Below are 13,940 nucleotides of genomic sequence, written 5' to 3'. Positions count from 1 at the left end.
AGACAAAAACTATAATCTGAAGATGTTACACAACCCGCAAAACACTGTTTGGTAGTAAAACAACCAATACCCCAATATCCTTAGATTTCCTTTCCCCTCGCGGACGTCTTCAATGTTGGAATATGATTCAATAAGACTCGGTTTCGCCAGACATTAAACATAAATGGGATGTTATGGGCAATAATTTAGTCATACAGAACGTTTTAAATGTAAAATTCAGTAGTAAGCACGGATATTTGTGAAGAAATTTCTAATTCCTTATGCAGTTCATTTATCTCTTTCACTCCATTCAAAACAGAGATTTGAATGTACGGAATCATATGGTCTTGTGCTTGACTGCAGTTGCCTTCATAATTCGTTGTATCACGTATAAGAGCTTTCTTACAAAGAGGATTAATTTGTTCTTCTAGTGTCCCTAACTACACGCCGACGGCCTGTGCACAGTTCCTCAACGAGATTACCTTCGTTCCCGAGTCGATGGTTCGGGATAAAAACCGGAACCTGGTCCGGTATACCGTTCAGCCCAGGGGCGGCCACTTCGCGGCGTTCGAAGAACCCAAACTGCTCGCCGACGACGTGTGGGAGTCCGTCAAGACTATGCGCGAGCAGGCTAAGAAGTAGCTGTGCCATTGGTGCCTGAAGCAAGACTGAAGAAAATGAATGGATGGGTGAATTAATGAATGTGTGTATGTGTGTGTGTGTGCGCGCGCTTGTCGTTCTGCCATGTAACATGTCTGTTAATATTGTAAATATTAAATATATTTGTTGGATTTTTGTACGGTGCAAATCTTTCTTTTTCAGTTTAGAAATAACATTATTTTGAAATTGCCATGTCACTTTCGTATATTTAAGAGTTCCACCAATACAATCTCACCTTGTCATTCCCTCCTCACAGATTCCTGTATGTAATTACGGATTTTAAACTGGAGAAATTACTAAAAACTTAATAGTGATCTGGTGTGCAACCCAGGCAATGAATGCAAGAATTCCATAAAGGTATGTTCTGTCATTTAAAGTAATATCATATTTACTCCAATATCTAGAACTGGTGATAATCAGAGCTAAATTAAGAAACATTATAAAAAAACAGATAATGCTTTAGAAGTCGCGTAACCTGATGGTTTGATAGGTGACACTGTAATCAACAATTCACTGCAGCTTAGAGAAAAGTTTTGTGAGCATATACAGAACAATATCTTAGCTTTAAAATTCTACCAGGCGCATATCAAAGCTGCCCTTAAAACTTTCAGGTTTTTCAGGGAAGCAGACTGAGGGGATTTAATAAACCGCCTTCCCTCCCTCATTTTTCTCTGGTTTTGGATATCAAATCGTACATTAGTGAATATGCTTAGATATGAAAAGCTTCAGGGAACATTTAAGATAAAGTGAACAGTTGAGTAGTGCAAAAATTGGTACCAAAATAAATTACCTTTTGTTTGTCTCTTTTTCGTAGAGTTCCGCGAGATAATGCAACCCTTTCCCTTACCGTTAAAGATATATACTAGCAAGGGGACCATCAGAAGTGTAAATAAAGGATTTTGATGGGTCTCCAATACGTTGTAGAGGGGCATGCCCTGAGTATGAGGCTATCCGCTTTTTTAGCGACGAGCCTTGGTTTTCGAGAAAACTGATTTTGAAGTTCACTGCGCGATGTAATAGGCGTAACGTTAGCAGTGTTCCAAACAAGTGAGCGTGGCGTAGCGTAGCGGTTAAGGTCTACAAATACGGCGCTAGAGTTACCGTATTCGGTTCCTTTCCGCGTTTTTGCTTCTTTTTAATCTGTATAGTCAGACATTTTTCCATTTTATTTCACAGAACATCGTCAGTGTTCATTGTGTGAAATTATTAAGAAATATTCAATTCTGGCGTAGTAATTCAATTTTCACATCATTATTACAAAATCTTACTCTCTATCGCTTGCTATACCATAACAGAAATCAGGATGATACTTGTCGTAAAGCAACCGAAACAATGTTTTACAGCAGCAAGCACAGTTCATAAATGCTGCGGTCTTGCAAGCGCACGGAATTTTTAAGAGCGATACCGAAAACATTGTTCATTTACATTCAAAAAGGCTTCTCTTTCAAATCGTAACTTTGATGCGATCCATGCGTATTTGATCATATTCGAAAAAGCAGGTGTCCTGGATTGATGCAAAATTGAGTGTAGTTTAATGGAATCGTCCCTGGACGCGACTGCTCTCTTGGTCTTCAATAAGTCGGGAGCAGTCTGAATTTTCTTCGTGAAAATTATAACATGTTGGTAAAAATATGTCTTAAACGTCACAGGGCTGGCAAAGTGGAGTACACTTTGGTAGGATAACTTTTACGGTGCAGATGCACGCTATACTCTCATCCACGAAGATGTGATAGTATACGGTCAGATGGTCTGCCCTCCCCACGTACCAATGATAGATAGAAATTTTTCCTGTCCCACGAACGGAAGAATCGAAGATTTTGTAAAGTCTTCGTATACCAGTTTTGTGAACTTCCCTGATTCCGTGCAGGACAGAATTAAGTTTTTAAACGTGAGGATTAATTCATCCACTCTTTTCTGAATATTAGGGCCAAATTTTCCCGACAGTTCCTGCATACGTAAAAAAACCTTACAGGATCACCTTTCCTGACGCAATTATAGTGTACTGTACTGTGTACGGATGACTTATCTTGTTTAAATCTTTTCTCTGCAGACGGTTCTCGCTCCCTTTCTCCGAGAGGGATCTTTTGTACCTTGATTGATGTTGATTACGTAGTCGTGGTTAAAATTACCAATAAGTATTTTCGTTTCTGTGCGGAATTCTTCCGCAGGTACTAATATTTCTCCCATCGTTGCACATTCTTTGGAACTGATTAACTTCGTAATCTTCCTTTGCCTGATTTTAAGCTTTTGTTTAAATCGTTTGACCCAAGCCGAGATGGCCACGAAATTAAAGGTATCCAATATCAGTAGAACAGCAGCTTTCATCGCACATTGCTGTAAAGTTATGGCTGTCACATGCTCGTGGAAGAAATTATATTATTTTCACAAGCCAGTTTCTTTGTTACGATGAATTTGACATAAATTTTGATATGATTTACTGGTTCCAAATTCTGTCTCGCTTCGACGAACCGTTGATAGGTCTCACGATTGATAGTATTCCATTAGTCGGCGACGAAATCTCTATTTCCCCTACTCAAGTATATTGAAAAGTAAATAGTTTTATATTATGTCGATTCGTCCGCAAGAAAGAGAACATCCACACAAAGTGAAACTTAGCACCTCGTATTCGTGCCCCTCGTCTTCTTCTTTGATGTTTATTAATCGCCATCGATGATCCGTTTCTCGGCCAACAGTTCTTGTATTGGAATACATATCTCATTGTCAATTGCAATTGAATTAGTAGAGATCGTGCTTGGGGGTGTATTTGTTAGAAGATTTAAATCACGAAGTAACTTTTCGGCGTATTTGATGGCGTCAGCAATTGTTCATTCAACTCCTCTACCTCTGATGTATCTTCTTCTGGCTGCACTTCTGTAGACACATTTGGGTTGCTCGTTTCACTGTATTCTTCGAACATGGACGGCATTAACAACGCCTTGCGAGCAACGGACGTTGAAGACAATTGAAAACTAGCGGTTTAGGAGCTACGTCACCGCTGTTTGACCATGGCGATACATCTTCGTAATACACAGAGGACTGTGCGTGGGAACTCTGTGTATTATGAAATTATATCGCCGTAGCCAAATAAAAGGCGGTGACTAGGGCAATACACTGTCACAATACACAGAGTTCGCACGGGATGTCTGCTCGGACTGTCCGCTTTCTGTTTCACCGAGCCCACACAATATAAACTTCACAGATTGTACACTGTTTGTTGACATTCTGTAAAATAAAATGGAAAAATGTTGGTCTATTCTGATTAAAAACAAAAACAGAAACACGGGAAGGACCCGAATATGGTACCTCCAACGTGGTAGCTGTAGAACTTAACGGCTGCACCACGCTCCCTTGACTGGAACATGGCTAACGTTACGCATATTACAGCCCGCAGTGGACTTCAAAATCAATTTCCTCGAAAACCAAGTCCCTTCGCTTAAAAAGGGGCGGATAACCTCATACTCAGAGCATGTTCCCCTACAAAATATCAGCGACCCATCAAAATCCGTTAGTCACACTTCTGATGGTCCTCTTGTAAGACAAAAATAAAAAGTCAAACTATGAAGGAATGAATTATGAGAGTGCGATGGAAATTGTTAGACGTGATGTATGTGTACAGAGAAACAGACTATTACAATTTAAAAAAAGTGTATGATTTAAGCGACAGAGCTTCACAAACTGAGCAAGTCAATAAGGCGTTCGCCCAACTCTGGCCCTTACACAAGCATTTATAGGGCATGGAACTGGCTGGTAGTGTTTTTGGATGTCCTGAGGATATCATGCCAAATTTTGTCCAACTGGCGCTTTAGATAGTCAAAATCCCGAGCTGGTTGGATGGCCCTGCCTATAATGCTAGGAAAAATTCTCAGTGGGAGAGAGATGACTTTGCTGGCTAAGGCAGGGTTTGGCAAGCATGATGCCAAGTAGTAGAAACTCTAGCCGTGTGCAGGCTAACATTACCATGCTGAAATGTAAGTCCAGGATGGCTTGTCATGAAGGGCAACAAAACTGGGCTTAGAATATCATCGGCATACCGCTGTGCTGAAAGGTGCCACGGATAACAACCAAATTGGTCCTGCTATGAAAATAAATGGCACCTCAGATGATCACTCTTGGTTGTCTGGCCATATGGTGGGCAACAATTAGGTTGGTGTGCCTCTGCTGTCCAGGGCGCCCCGACAGATCATTGTACTTGAGGTTGAAGTGGGACTCATTACTGAAGACAATAAGATTCCAGGCTGAAGACACATATGGAGATGCCCTGGACGACAGTGGGATACCAATCTGATTGTTGCCTGCTGTACTGCCCGTCGACTAGGAGTGAAAGTTTGTGCCATTTCTTTTCATAGTAGTGGGCTCACCGCCCTGGCAGGTTTGCGCTTGGGTACCATGGAGTCCCAGCCTTTGCAGCATCTTTTCTCTTCCGTGCTGCATGTTATCCACAAGCTATTTTTTTCTCCTCTGGGATGTTGTTAGAAATGTGTTCTGTATTTGGTCGCCGAAATCAGAACAGTCTCTCCACTGTCTTTAGTTCCTTCCTTCTTTCTTTTCTCGTTCCCCTTGTCCTACCCTTCCTCTGCTTCTGTTTTTGATATTCCTCTTTTTTCCTCTTCCTCCCTATGCACTCCTGAAGGCCAGTCCATGCATCAGACATGTAACAGGTGACTGGGTAATGTATAATTCCCAGCTCCAGGTTGTTGGGTAGAATTCAAATGTACCTCTTGGTAAAGGCCAGGCCTAGGAAGGGGTGACTACCAAGCTGCTATCTTCCCAAATTTCTGATTGGTCTCTATGTCAGGCGTTCGGGAGGTGTGAATAATCACCTAAGGCAGGTCCACTCCCTTGAGAATGAGGCACCCAGGTGAATGAAGCGCGCCATCGGAGATCCTGGCAGTCATGGGGGATTTTCTCGCAATGAGCTAATCATCTTCTTCACAGTCAATATCTACTAAACGTAAATGGAATGAAGGTCACGATTCAAAGACCCTCCCAGCTGCACCACAGTTCCTTGACTGAAGAGTCAGTCAGTCCTTTCGCTACAGTAAATCTCTTTATTATTTAAAAAGGCGTTGATGCAATTGCTTGCCCTGTGAAATCCTGCTCTCCTTTATGAAATGGCACATTGCATTTGGAGACTACGTCTGTTTCTCAAGCACAACTGCTTGCATCTTTGCTCCTCCGTGGCTATCCTGTTTGTGTCCAGGCCCATCGAAAACTGAATTCTTCCCGTATTGTTATTTACACTAGGCTGCTTGGTAGTCTGACTGGGGCAGAAATCGAAATATTCGTCTATGATCAGTGTCGTTGCAGTCAATCAGGTAATAAAAAAATAGATGCATCCTTAGTGCACACGCACGCACACTATTTTTCTCACTTTTGATAAAGTGATTCTTTCATCAAAGATCAAAGCAGACTATGAAGTTATCACAGTACGACCATACAACTTGATGCCCTGCTACCAGTGTCATTGTAACAACCACAGTCGTGAATCCTGTCCGTACCTGGCCAAATATGTAACCTTTGGTAGGTATGCTCAGGAGGGCAGTTGTCTGTCTTCTTCTCTCCTCTGTATCAACTGCAATGGCTGCCATGTCGCCGCCTCCTGAGATTGTCCAATATATCTCAATGAGTGGGCTGTCCAGGAGATCCGAATGAAGGAAAAAAGTAAGTTACCCAGTCGCTCGCAAGTTGTTGGCAAGTCAGAAAGCCTGTGTTCTGGCATCTGCAGTACTGTTGTTGCTGCATCTCGCTCCAGGAAGTACATGGCAATGCAGACATGAGACATCAAATTTACCAGCGTGGTCGGGAAATCGCCCAGCATCATGATAGCGTCCCAATCTCCTCCTCCAGTTGTGCAACAAGTCACCAAACTTTTGCCTCACAGGGCGAACTCACCCGTTACACAACCGGCACGACAGAAACGTCATAAAGAGTACTCACACGAAGACTTCTTATGTCCCTCCAGCCAACAAACACCTGAGTCTTCCTCTGCCAACAGGAAAGGCTCCAAGAAGCCAAGCAAAGGGAAACGGTCTATTCCTTTGCTAACTCCGAGAGTCTCTTCAACAGTTTTGCTACATGATGCACTAGTCCAGCTGACCTCCATATCATCACTGTTCATCGCCAACTCTTTTTCTGACTTGGACTCTGCAGACTGACAAAGAGGAACTGCTGACGTCTGTAGACTGCATGGAGCAATTGAAGGCTGGGACTCGACAGACCCTAAGGTGACACCTATTCATTTTTCCTCATCATGACTCTCCTCCAATGGAACGTTCGTGGCCTTTGATTCAACAAAGAGGACTCATAGCTGCTCTCAGAACCATAGGATCTGCTTGTACTCTTCCTCCAGGAAACAAAATTTCGTCATCACGACCGCTTTGGGTTCTCGCATTTCTTCCCAGTCCAGTTAGACCTGCCTCCCCATTCCATCTCGTGGGGGTCATGCTGCTTATCCAGGATGACGTTCATAGTCAGCCCACCTCCCTGGCTCCAGACTGTTGCAGTTTGCATTTTCCTTCCTCACTTGTCCTTTTCCCTATGTACCATTTACATCCCTCATCATTCGATGTCACCAGGGCAGATTTCCTCCAGCTTACTGGCCAGCTACCTCACACGCTTCTGCCGCTTGGTGACTTTAACGTGCACGTCCCCTTTGGGGCTCGCGCAGAACCTGTCAGAGAGGTTCCCTCTTCGCTAACCTTCTCAAACACCTTAACCTCATCTGCCTTAACATAGGAGTACCCATGTTCCTTTCTGACTTACTTGGACCTCTCCTTCTGCACTGTCCAGCTTGCCCATCATCTTGAGTGGTTTTTTTCTCTCTGACACATACTCGAGCGACCATTTCCTGTGTGCTATCCATCTGCTGACTCCTCCACCTAAATGCACACCCAAATGACAGCTTTCTAAAACTGACTGGAGGCTTTACTCATCCCTGGCGTCTGTCTACGAACAACATTTCCCCATTTGTGATGGCCAAGTGGAATATCTGACAAACATTCCCCTTACCATTGCAGAATGTTCCATTCCTTGCAATTCCTCTTACCACATTGTGTCCTGGTCGCTTGGTGGACTGAGGTGTGCCACGATGCAATTCGCGCGTGGAGACATACCCTCCGCGATTTTAACCGTCACCCTACAATGGCAAACTGCATTCACTATAAACAGATGCAAGCACAGTGTCATCGTGTACTTTGGGATAGAAAAAGAGCTAGTTGAATTTCATTTACTAGTTCCGTTCCCTCTGCCGTCGTGTGGACCATCCTCTGATTGCTCTCTGGGGCCAATATCCTTTCCCCAATTTCCACCCGACAGTAGCAGATGATATCTTAGTGGACTCTATTGCTATCTTCAACACCTTGGGCCGCCATTTTCCGGAGATTTGGAGCTCCTCTCTCTATCACCCTACCTTCCTCCATCAGAAATGAGTGGAGGAGGCTCGTGTGATACCCTTCTCAGAATCATGAGTGCTACAATGCCACCTTTACTATAAGGGAGCTAGATCACGCTCTCACTTCATCCTGATCTTCGGCCTCAGGGCCAGAACCTTTTCACATTCGGATGTTGCAGCACCATTCTCTTGCGGGCAAGCACTTTCTGCTTAATATGTACAACCGAGTCTGTGCAGAGAGCACGTGACGTGGCGTGAAGCCACTGTCATCCCCATACCTAAGCCTGATAAGAACAAACGCCTTCCTTCTAGCTACTGCCCCATTTATCACACCAGCTGTGTTTGGAAGGTGACTGGACATATGATTCATGCCCGGATGTTATCGTGGCTCGAGTCTGTCAGTTTACTGATCGCTGCACAGTGTGGATTAAGAGCGCACTGTTCTGCAGTTGACCATCTCGTCAGTTTATGCACCCGTGTCATCAATGGTTTTTTGCGGAAATACCAGACTGTGGACGTGTTTTCCGATTTGGAAAAAGCCTACGACATCTGCTGGAGGATTGATATCCTCCGTACTCTCTACATGTGGGGCTTCCGCGGCCGCATGCCTTGTTTCCTTCAGGAATTTTTAAAAGACCGAGTTTTCAAGGTATGTGTGGGTTCTGTCTTGTCAGACACCTTTATCCAGGAAAACGACGGGGCTCAGGATTCCGTCCTGAGCGTCGTCCTCTTTATATCACCATTAACCCTATAATGGCCCTTCTCTTGCTGGGCATCTCTAACTCCCTTTTTGTTGATGATTTTGCTCTCTCTTGCAGTTCTGCACAGACTTGTTTCATTGAGCGGCGTATTCAGCGATGTCTCGTACATCTTCACTCATCTAGCATCGACAATGGCTTTCGTTTTTCCACTGACAAAACCGTTTCTGTGAATTTTTGACGGCGCAGTTGGTTTCTTCCACCATTTCTACATCTTGGGCCTGATTCTCCTCCATTCGTTGAAACTACGAAATTGCTTGGGCTCATGCTCGATAGGAAACTTTCTTGCACCTCCCACCTGTGTCACCTGGCGGCCCACTGTATGCGGTTCCTTAGTGTCTCCCAGCAAGTTGCTGAAGGCGGATCGAAGCTGGACAACTGGAATAGCTGCAGTCTCGTCTGAAATTTTCTGATGCAGGTCTTGAAGACTGTTGTTTCGATACACCGAAGACGTGAGGGCTCCCCTGTCAAAGTCACCGCACACTGACAGATCAGGTGACCTGAGAGGTCATCCAAGGCCGCGACCAGACTGACCTCTGCTAACATATTTGTCAGGCATGTAGATTGCGTAAATGTGTTACAAGGTTCGGCTGGCTGTATGGGCAGTTGCTCCATCCTGCTGGAAGTAACTGTAGGTCTTTTCCTCCTCCGTTACTGCTGCCACAATTCACGTCCCATCGTATCCACTCGTCCAGGCCACTTTTATTTGTTCCAGTCTGAATGTGGAACAGTGTTTGAGAGATCAGATCTGTCTAATATAACGTTGTGTGTTAAATCCTATTTCATTTCACTTTACTTGATATTTTCTTGTCTGGTGGTGATACTATGGTCACAGCATGTAAAACCCAGAATGTTTGTAAATGATCGTATGAAAAGCAGGACTATGTTGCTTCATCCATGTGCAATAATTTAATGTCCATAGACTGTGTAATTGCGGGATAGAATGTTACGTTCTCTACATGAACGAATGTGGCGGTGAACGTATTCAGTTTACACACATTTAAAAGAAAATGTCTTGCAGTTAAATTATCATTATTATTAATTTTATTATTGTTTTGCTCGGAACTTCTAAGACAACGAGAACTAATAGTTAACTTTACTTTTCTTGATCTTCTTAACTTACCAAGATTTTTCATCTTATTAATATGGATATGTTGTATTTCTACAGTCCTTGATTTTTTGACTTTCAAATTCCTATCGATTAACTGTTTAAACGTGAACTTATAGGAATCAGCCTTCAGTCTGTTTGTCAACCATGTAAATGTTAGTGTCCATCAGCGACTTCCATGAGATCCTCTTGGGTGTTGCTTTCCATCGTACTTTAGTTTTTCAGGTTCGCTTTCTACGGTGCGGGAGATTTTCTTGGTTAATCGTGACTCGTTCACTCGCGTTATATGTCCATAAAATTTCAGAAGTACGTTCCTTGCAGTGAAGCTAAGTCGTTCCGTTCCGTCCACATATGGTCTACGGTCTAGAGTCAGAATATTTGTCGTAACACCTACATCTATACCGCGCAAGCCACCTTCTGATGTGTGCTGAAGGATAGTTGTGTACCACCGTTACTCCTCCCTTTTCCTTTTCCAGTCGCGAATGGTTCGCAGAAAGAACGATTGGTCGTAAGCCTCTGCGTGAGCTAGAATTTATCTCATTTTACCTTCCAGCTTCATGGCAATTTCGCGAGATGTGCTTAGGAGTAATCAATATATAGGATTGCTCTTCTAGGAACGAACACTTTCTGAATTTTGACAGCAAACCACAACGTGATCCAGAGCGCCTGTCTTTCATCGTCTACCACCAGAACTTTCGCGCTAAATAAATGACCCGGTAACGAAAGCCGCTTCTCTTCTTTGGATCTGCTCTGTTAACTCTATCCTATCTGTTACGATAAATAGTCTAGACCAAAGAGAATAGAAGCTTTCTAAATGTGGTGCTACAGAAGGATGCTGAAGATCAGATGGGTAGATCACATAACTTATGAGGAGGTATTGAAGAGAATTGGGGAGAAGAGGAGTTTGAGGCACAACATGACTAGAAGAAGGAATCGGTTGGTAGGACATACTCTGAGGCATCAAGGGGATAACGAATTTATTATTGGAGAGTAGCACGGAGGGTAAAAATTGTAGAGGGAGACCAAGAGATGAATACACTAAGCAGATTCAGAAGGATGTAGGTTGCAGTAGGTACTGGGAGATGAAAAAGCTTGCACAGGATAGAGTAGCTTGGAGTGCTGCATCAAACCAGTCTCTGGAATGAAAACCACAACAAAAACAGCATCTGTTACGGATCCTAGACTGATGACCAGTATTCAACGGACTACGTTCTTGTGGATTCTTCCTAAAAAAAAACCTCAGTCTGGCCTGAACTGTCACATCTCCCCTAGCCACCACTGTTACCACACCTGAATATTATTTAACCTTCGTGATCTGCTTTGGAGAGAATAGTGCGTGATTTCTATTCACTTTCAGCATCGTTACCTGTATTTTCCACTATTTTGCACGAAAATGCGATAAGATTCCCTTGGAAACCATGATGATGATGATGAGTCCCATACTCCGTTTACCGAGCGTAGGGGAGCGACGCGGGAGACCCGCGCCGCCATACTAGGCAAGGTCCTAGTGGAGGTGGTTTGCCATTGCCTTCCTCCGACCGTAATGGGGATGATTGATGATGATGATGAAGACGACACAAACACCCAGTCATCACGAGGCAGGTGAAAAATCCCTGACCCCGCCGGGAATCGAACCCGGGACCCCGTGCTCGGGAAGCGAGAACGCTACCGCGAGACCACGAGCTGCGGACTTGGAAACCATATAGGGCCTATATTTATGCATTACGAGACGACTGGAAACTGTTTTGAACGCCAAGAGGGTTCCCACATGTTAATGTGTTGAGTTTTTAGTGATCCCATATTTTTGTTTACTCCCTGTATCTATGAAATCTCTTGGACGTAGACCCTGCTTCGATACAGTTCTACTGAATTCTCTGCTCCTTTTTGCATCGACCGTGAGAACTCGATCAGCATGTAACCGATTGCTTCAGAAGAAGGCCCTTTGTTCAACATAATCCAAATTTTCCCATAATAAGAGTTGTGTCTGATGTAAGTTAACAAAAGCTTTCAGCTACTACATAAAGATGCTTCAAAATTTCCGTCTCTTTCCATATTGATCCTTTTATTTAGGCGTGTTTAATTTACCAATTTCATTCATGTAATTCAAGTTTTCCTATTTGGATTCCTACCTGTAAATTTTGCCTAACGTTGCTAACATCTGTTGCAAGTCAGAACCACCACATTCTGTCAGTGGAAGAGTACATTTGGTAGGGGATGGGGGTAGCTTCCATGAACTAACTGTATCAAGCCTGATATGAGAGTAGTGCTTAATTTCCTTTTGAGAACTCCTTTGGACAGCGTTCTGAAACTACTGGCGTTTCCATTAAACGTACAAGATCGAAATTTCTCGATACAGGTGCTTTGTTGCAGCCAACCGACTATGTTTTAATCGATTAAATCACAGATACAGAAGTACCGACAGTTAACGAAATTCGTTGCCTTGGAAAGTTAGAGTCCACTACTCCGGATGACCATAGTAGGACGAGCATGGCAACTGACTCGGGAGAGGTCCCATTCTCCCAGTGTTTTGGAAAAGCACCCTCCTGGCGCCATGGCGTTGAGATCCATAGGGTATGACTTAAGGTCACGGCTGGTAGAGGTTGAGGGAACTCTGACGGCACGATGGTGCATCACGGACGTCCTGCTTCCTCATACGTTGTCTCTCTTGCGACAGTATCGTTGTGTTCTTTTTCGACTCGAGAATTTTTGTTCACATATGACACGTGACCCCCACCCCTCCACCATGAACCATGGACCTTGCCGTTGGTGGGAAGGCTTGAATGCCTCAGGGATACAGATACCCGTACCGCAGGTACAACCACAACGGAGGGGTATCTGTTGAGAGGCCAGACAAACGTGTGGCTCCTGAAGAGGGCAGCAACCTTTTCAGTAGTTGCATGGGATACCATCTGGATGATTGACTGAGTTGGCCTTGAAACACTAACCAAAACGGCCTTGCTGTGCTGATACTGCGAACGGCTGAAAGCAAGTGGGAACTACAGCCGTAATTTTTTCCCGAGGGCATGTAGCTTTACTGTATGGCGTCCTCTTGGGTAAAATATACTGGAGGTAAAATAGTTCCCAATTCGGATCTCCAGGTGGAGACTGCTCAGGAGGACGTCGTTATCAGGAGAAACAAAACTGGCGTTCTATGGATAGGAGCGTGGAATCTCAACTCCCTTAATCGAGAACGTAGGTCAGATAATTTAAAAATGGCAATGGATAGGTTAAAGTTATATATAGTGGGAATTAGTGAAGTTAGGTGGCAGGAGGAACAAGACTTCTGGTCAGGAGAATATGGGGTCGTAAATACAAAATCAAATAGGTGTAATGCAGGAGTAGGTTCAATAATGAATAAAAAATAGGAGTGCGGGTAAGTTTCTACAAACAGCGCAGTGAACGCATTATTGTGGCCAAGATAGATACGAAGCCCACGCCTACCACAGTAGTACAAGTTTATACAGGGTGTTACAAAAAGGTGCGGCCAAACTTTCAGGAAACATTCCTCACACACAAATAAAGAAAAGATGTTATGTGGACATGTGTCCGGAAACGCTTAATTTCCATGTTAGAGCTCATTTTAGTTTCGTCAGTATGTACTGTACTTCCTCGATTCACCGTCACATGTGTGGGCTGACGAGAATCCGCACGCAATTGTGCAATCACGTCATCAACACAGATTTTGTGTGAACGTTTGAGCAGGCATTGTTGTTGATGTCTTGATTGGGCCGTGTTTTCTTGCTCAGTGGAACACGTTATCATGATTTCATACGGGATACTCTACCTGTGTTGCTAGAACATGTGCCTTTACAAGTACGACACAACATGTGGTTCATGCACGATGGAGCTCCTGCACATTTCAGTCGAAGTGTTTGTACGCTTCTCAATAAAAGACTCGATGACCGATGGATTGGTAGAGGCGGACGAATTCCATGGCCTCCACACTCTCCTGTCCTCAACCCTCTTGACTTTCATTTATGGGGGCATTTGAAAGCTCTTGTCTATGCAACCCCGGTACCAAATGTAGAGACTCTTCGTGCTCGTA

The 13,940-nt window shown here is 43.9% G+C and overlaps 1 protein-coding gene across 2 annotated transcripts in view; it reads left to right on the top strand.

Annotated features, from left to right (window-relative positions):
• Positions 1-829, top strand: part of LOC126343748 (juvenile hormone epoxide hydrolase 1-like) — a 46,232-nt gene extending 45,403 nt beyond the window's left edge. For both annotated transcript variants that reach the window (XM_050001965.1, XM_050001964.1), the window contains exon 6: positions 411-829. In XM_050001965.1, coding sequence (XP_049857922.1) covers positions 411-621 — 211 coding nt within the window. In that variant the 3' untranslated portion in view covers positions 622-829. The remainder of the gene's footprint in view (positions 1-410) is intronic.
• The last annotated feature ends 13,111 nt before the right edge of the window (positions 830-13,940 follow it).

The sequence above is a fragment of the Schistocerca gregaria genome, chromosome 1 (assembly GCF_023897955.1).
Source record: "Schistocerca gregaria isolate iqSchGreg1 chromosome 1, iqSchGreg1.2, whole genome shotgun sequence".
Taxonomy (NCBI): domain Eukaryota; kingdom Metazoa; phylum Arthropoda; class Insecta; order Orthoptera; family Acrididae; genus Schistocerca; species Schistocerca gregaria.
The sequence above is the reverse complement of the archived record's forward strand: the minus strand, read 5'-3'. Positions and strand labels throughout refer to the sequence as shown.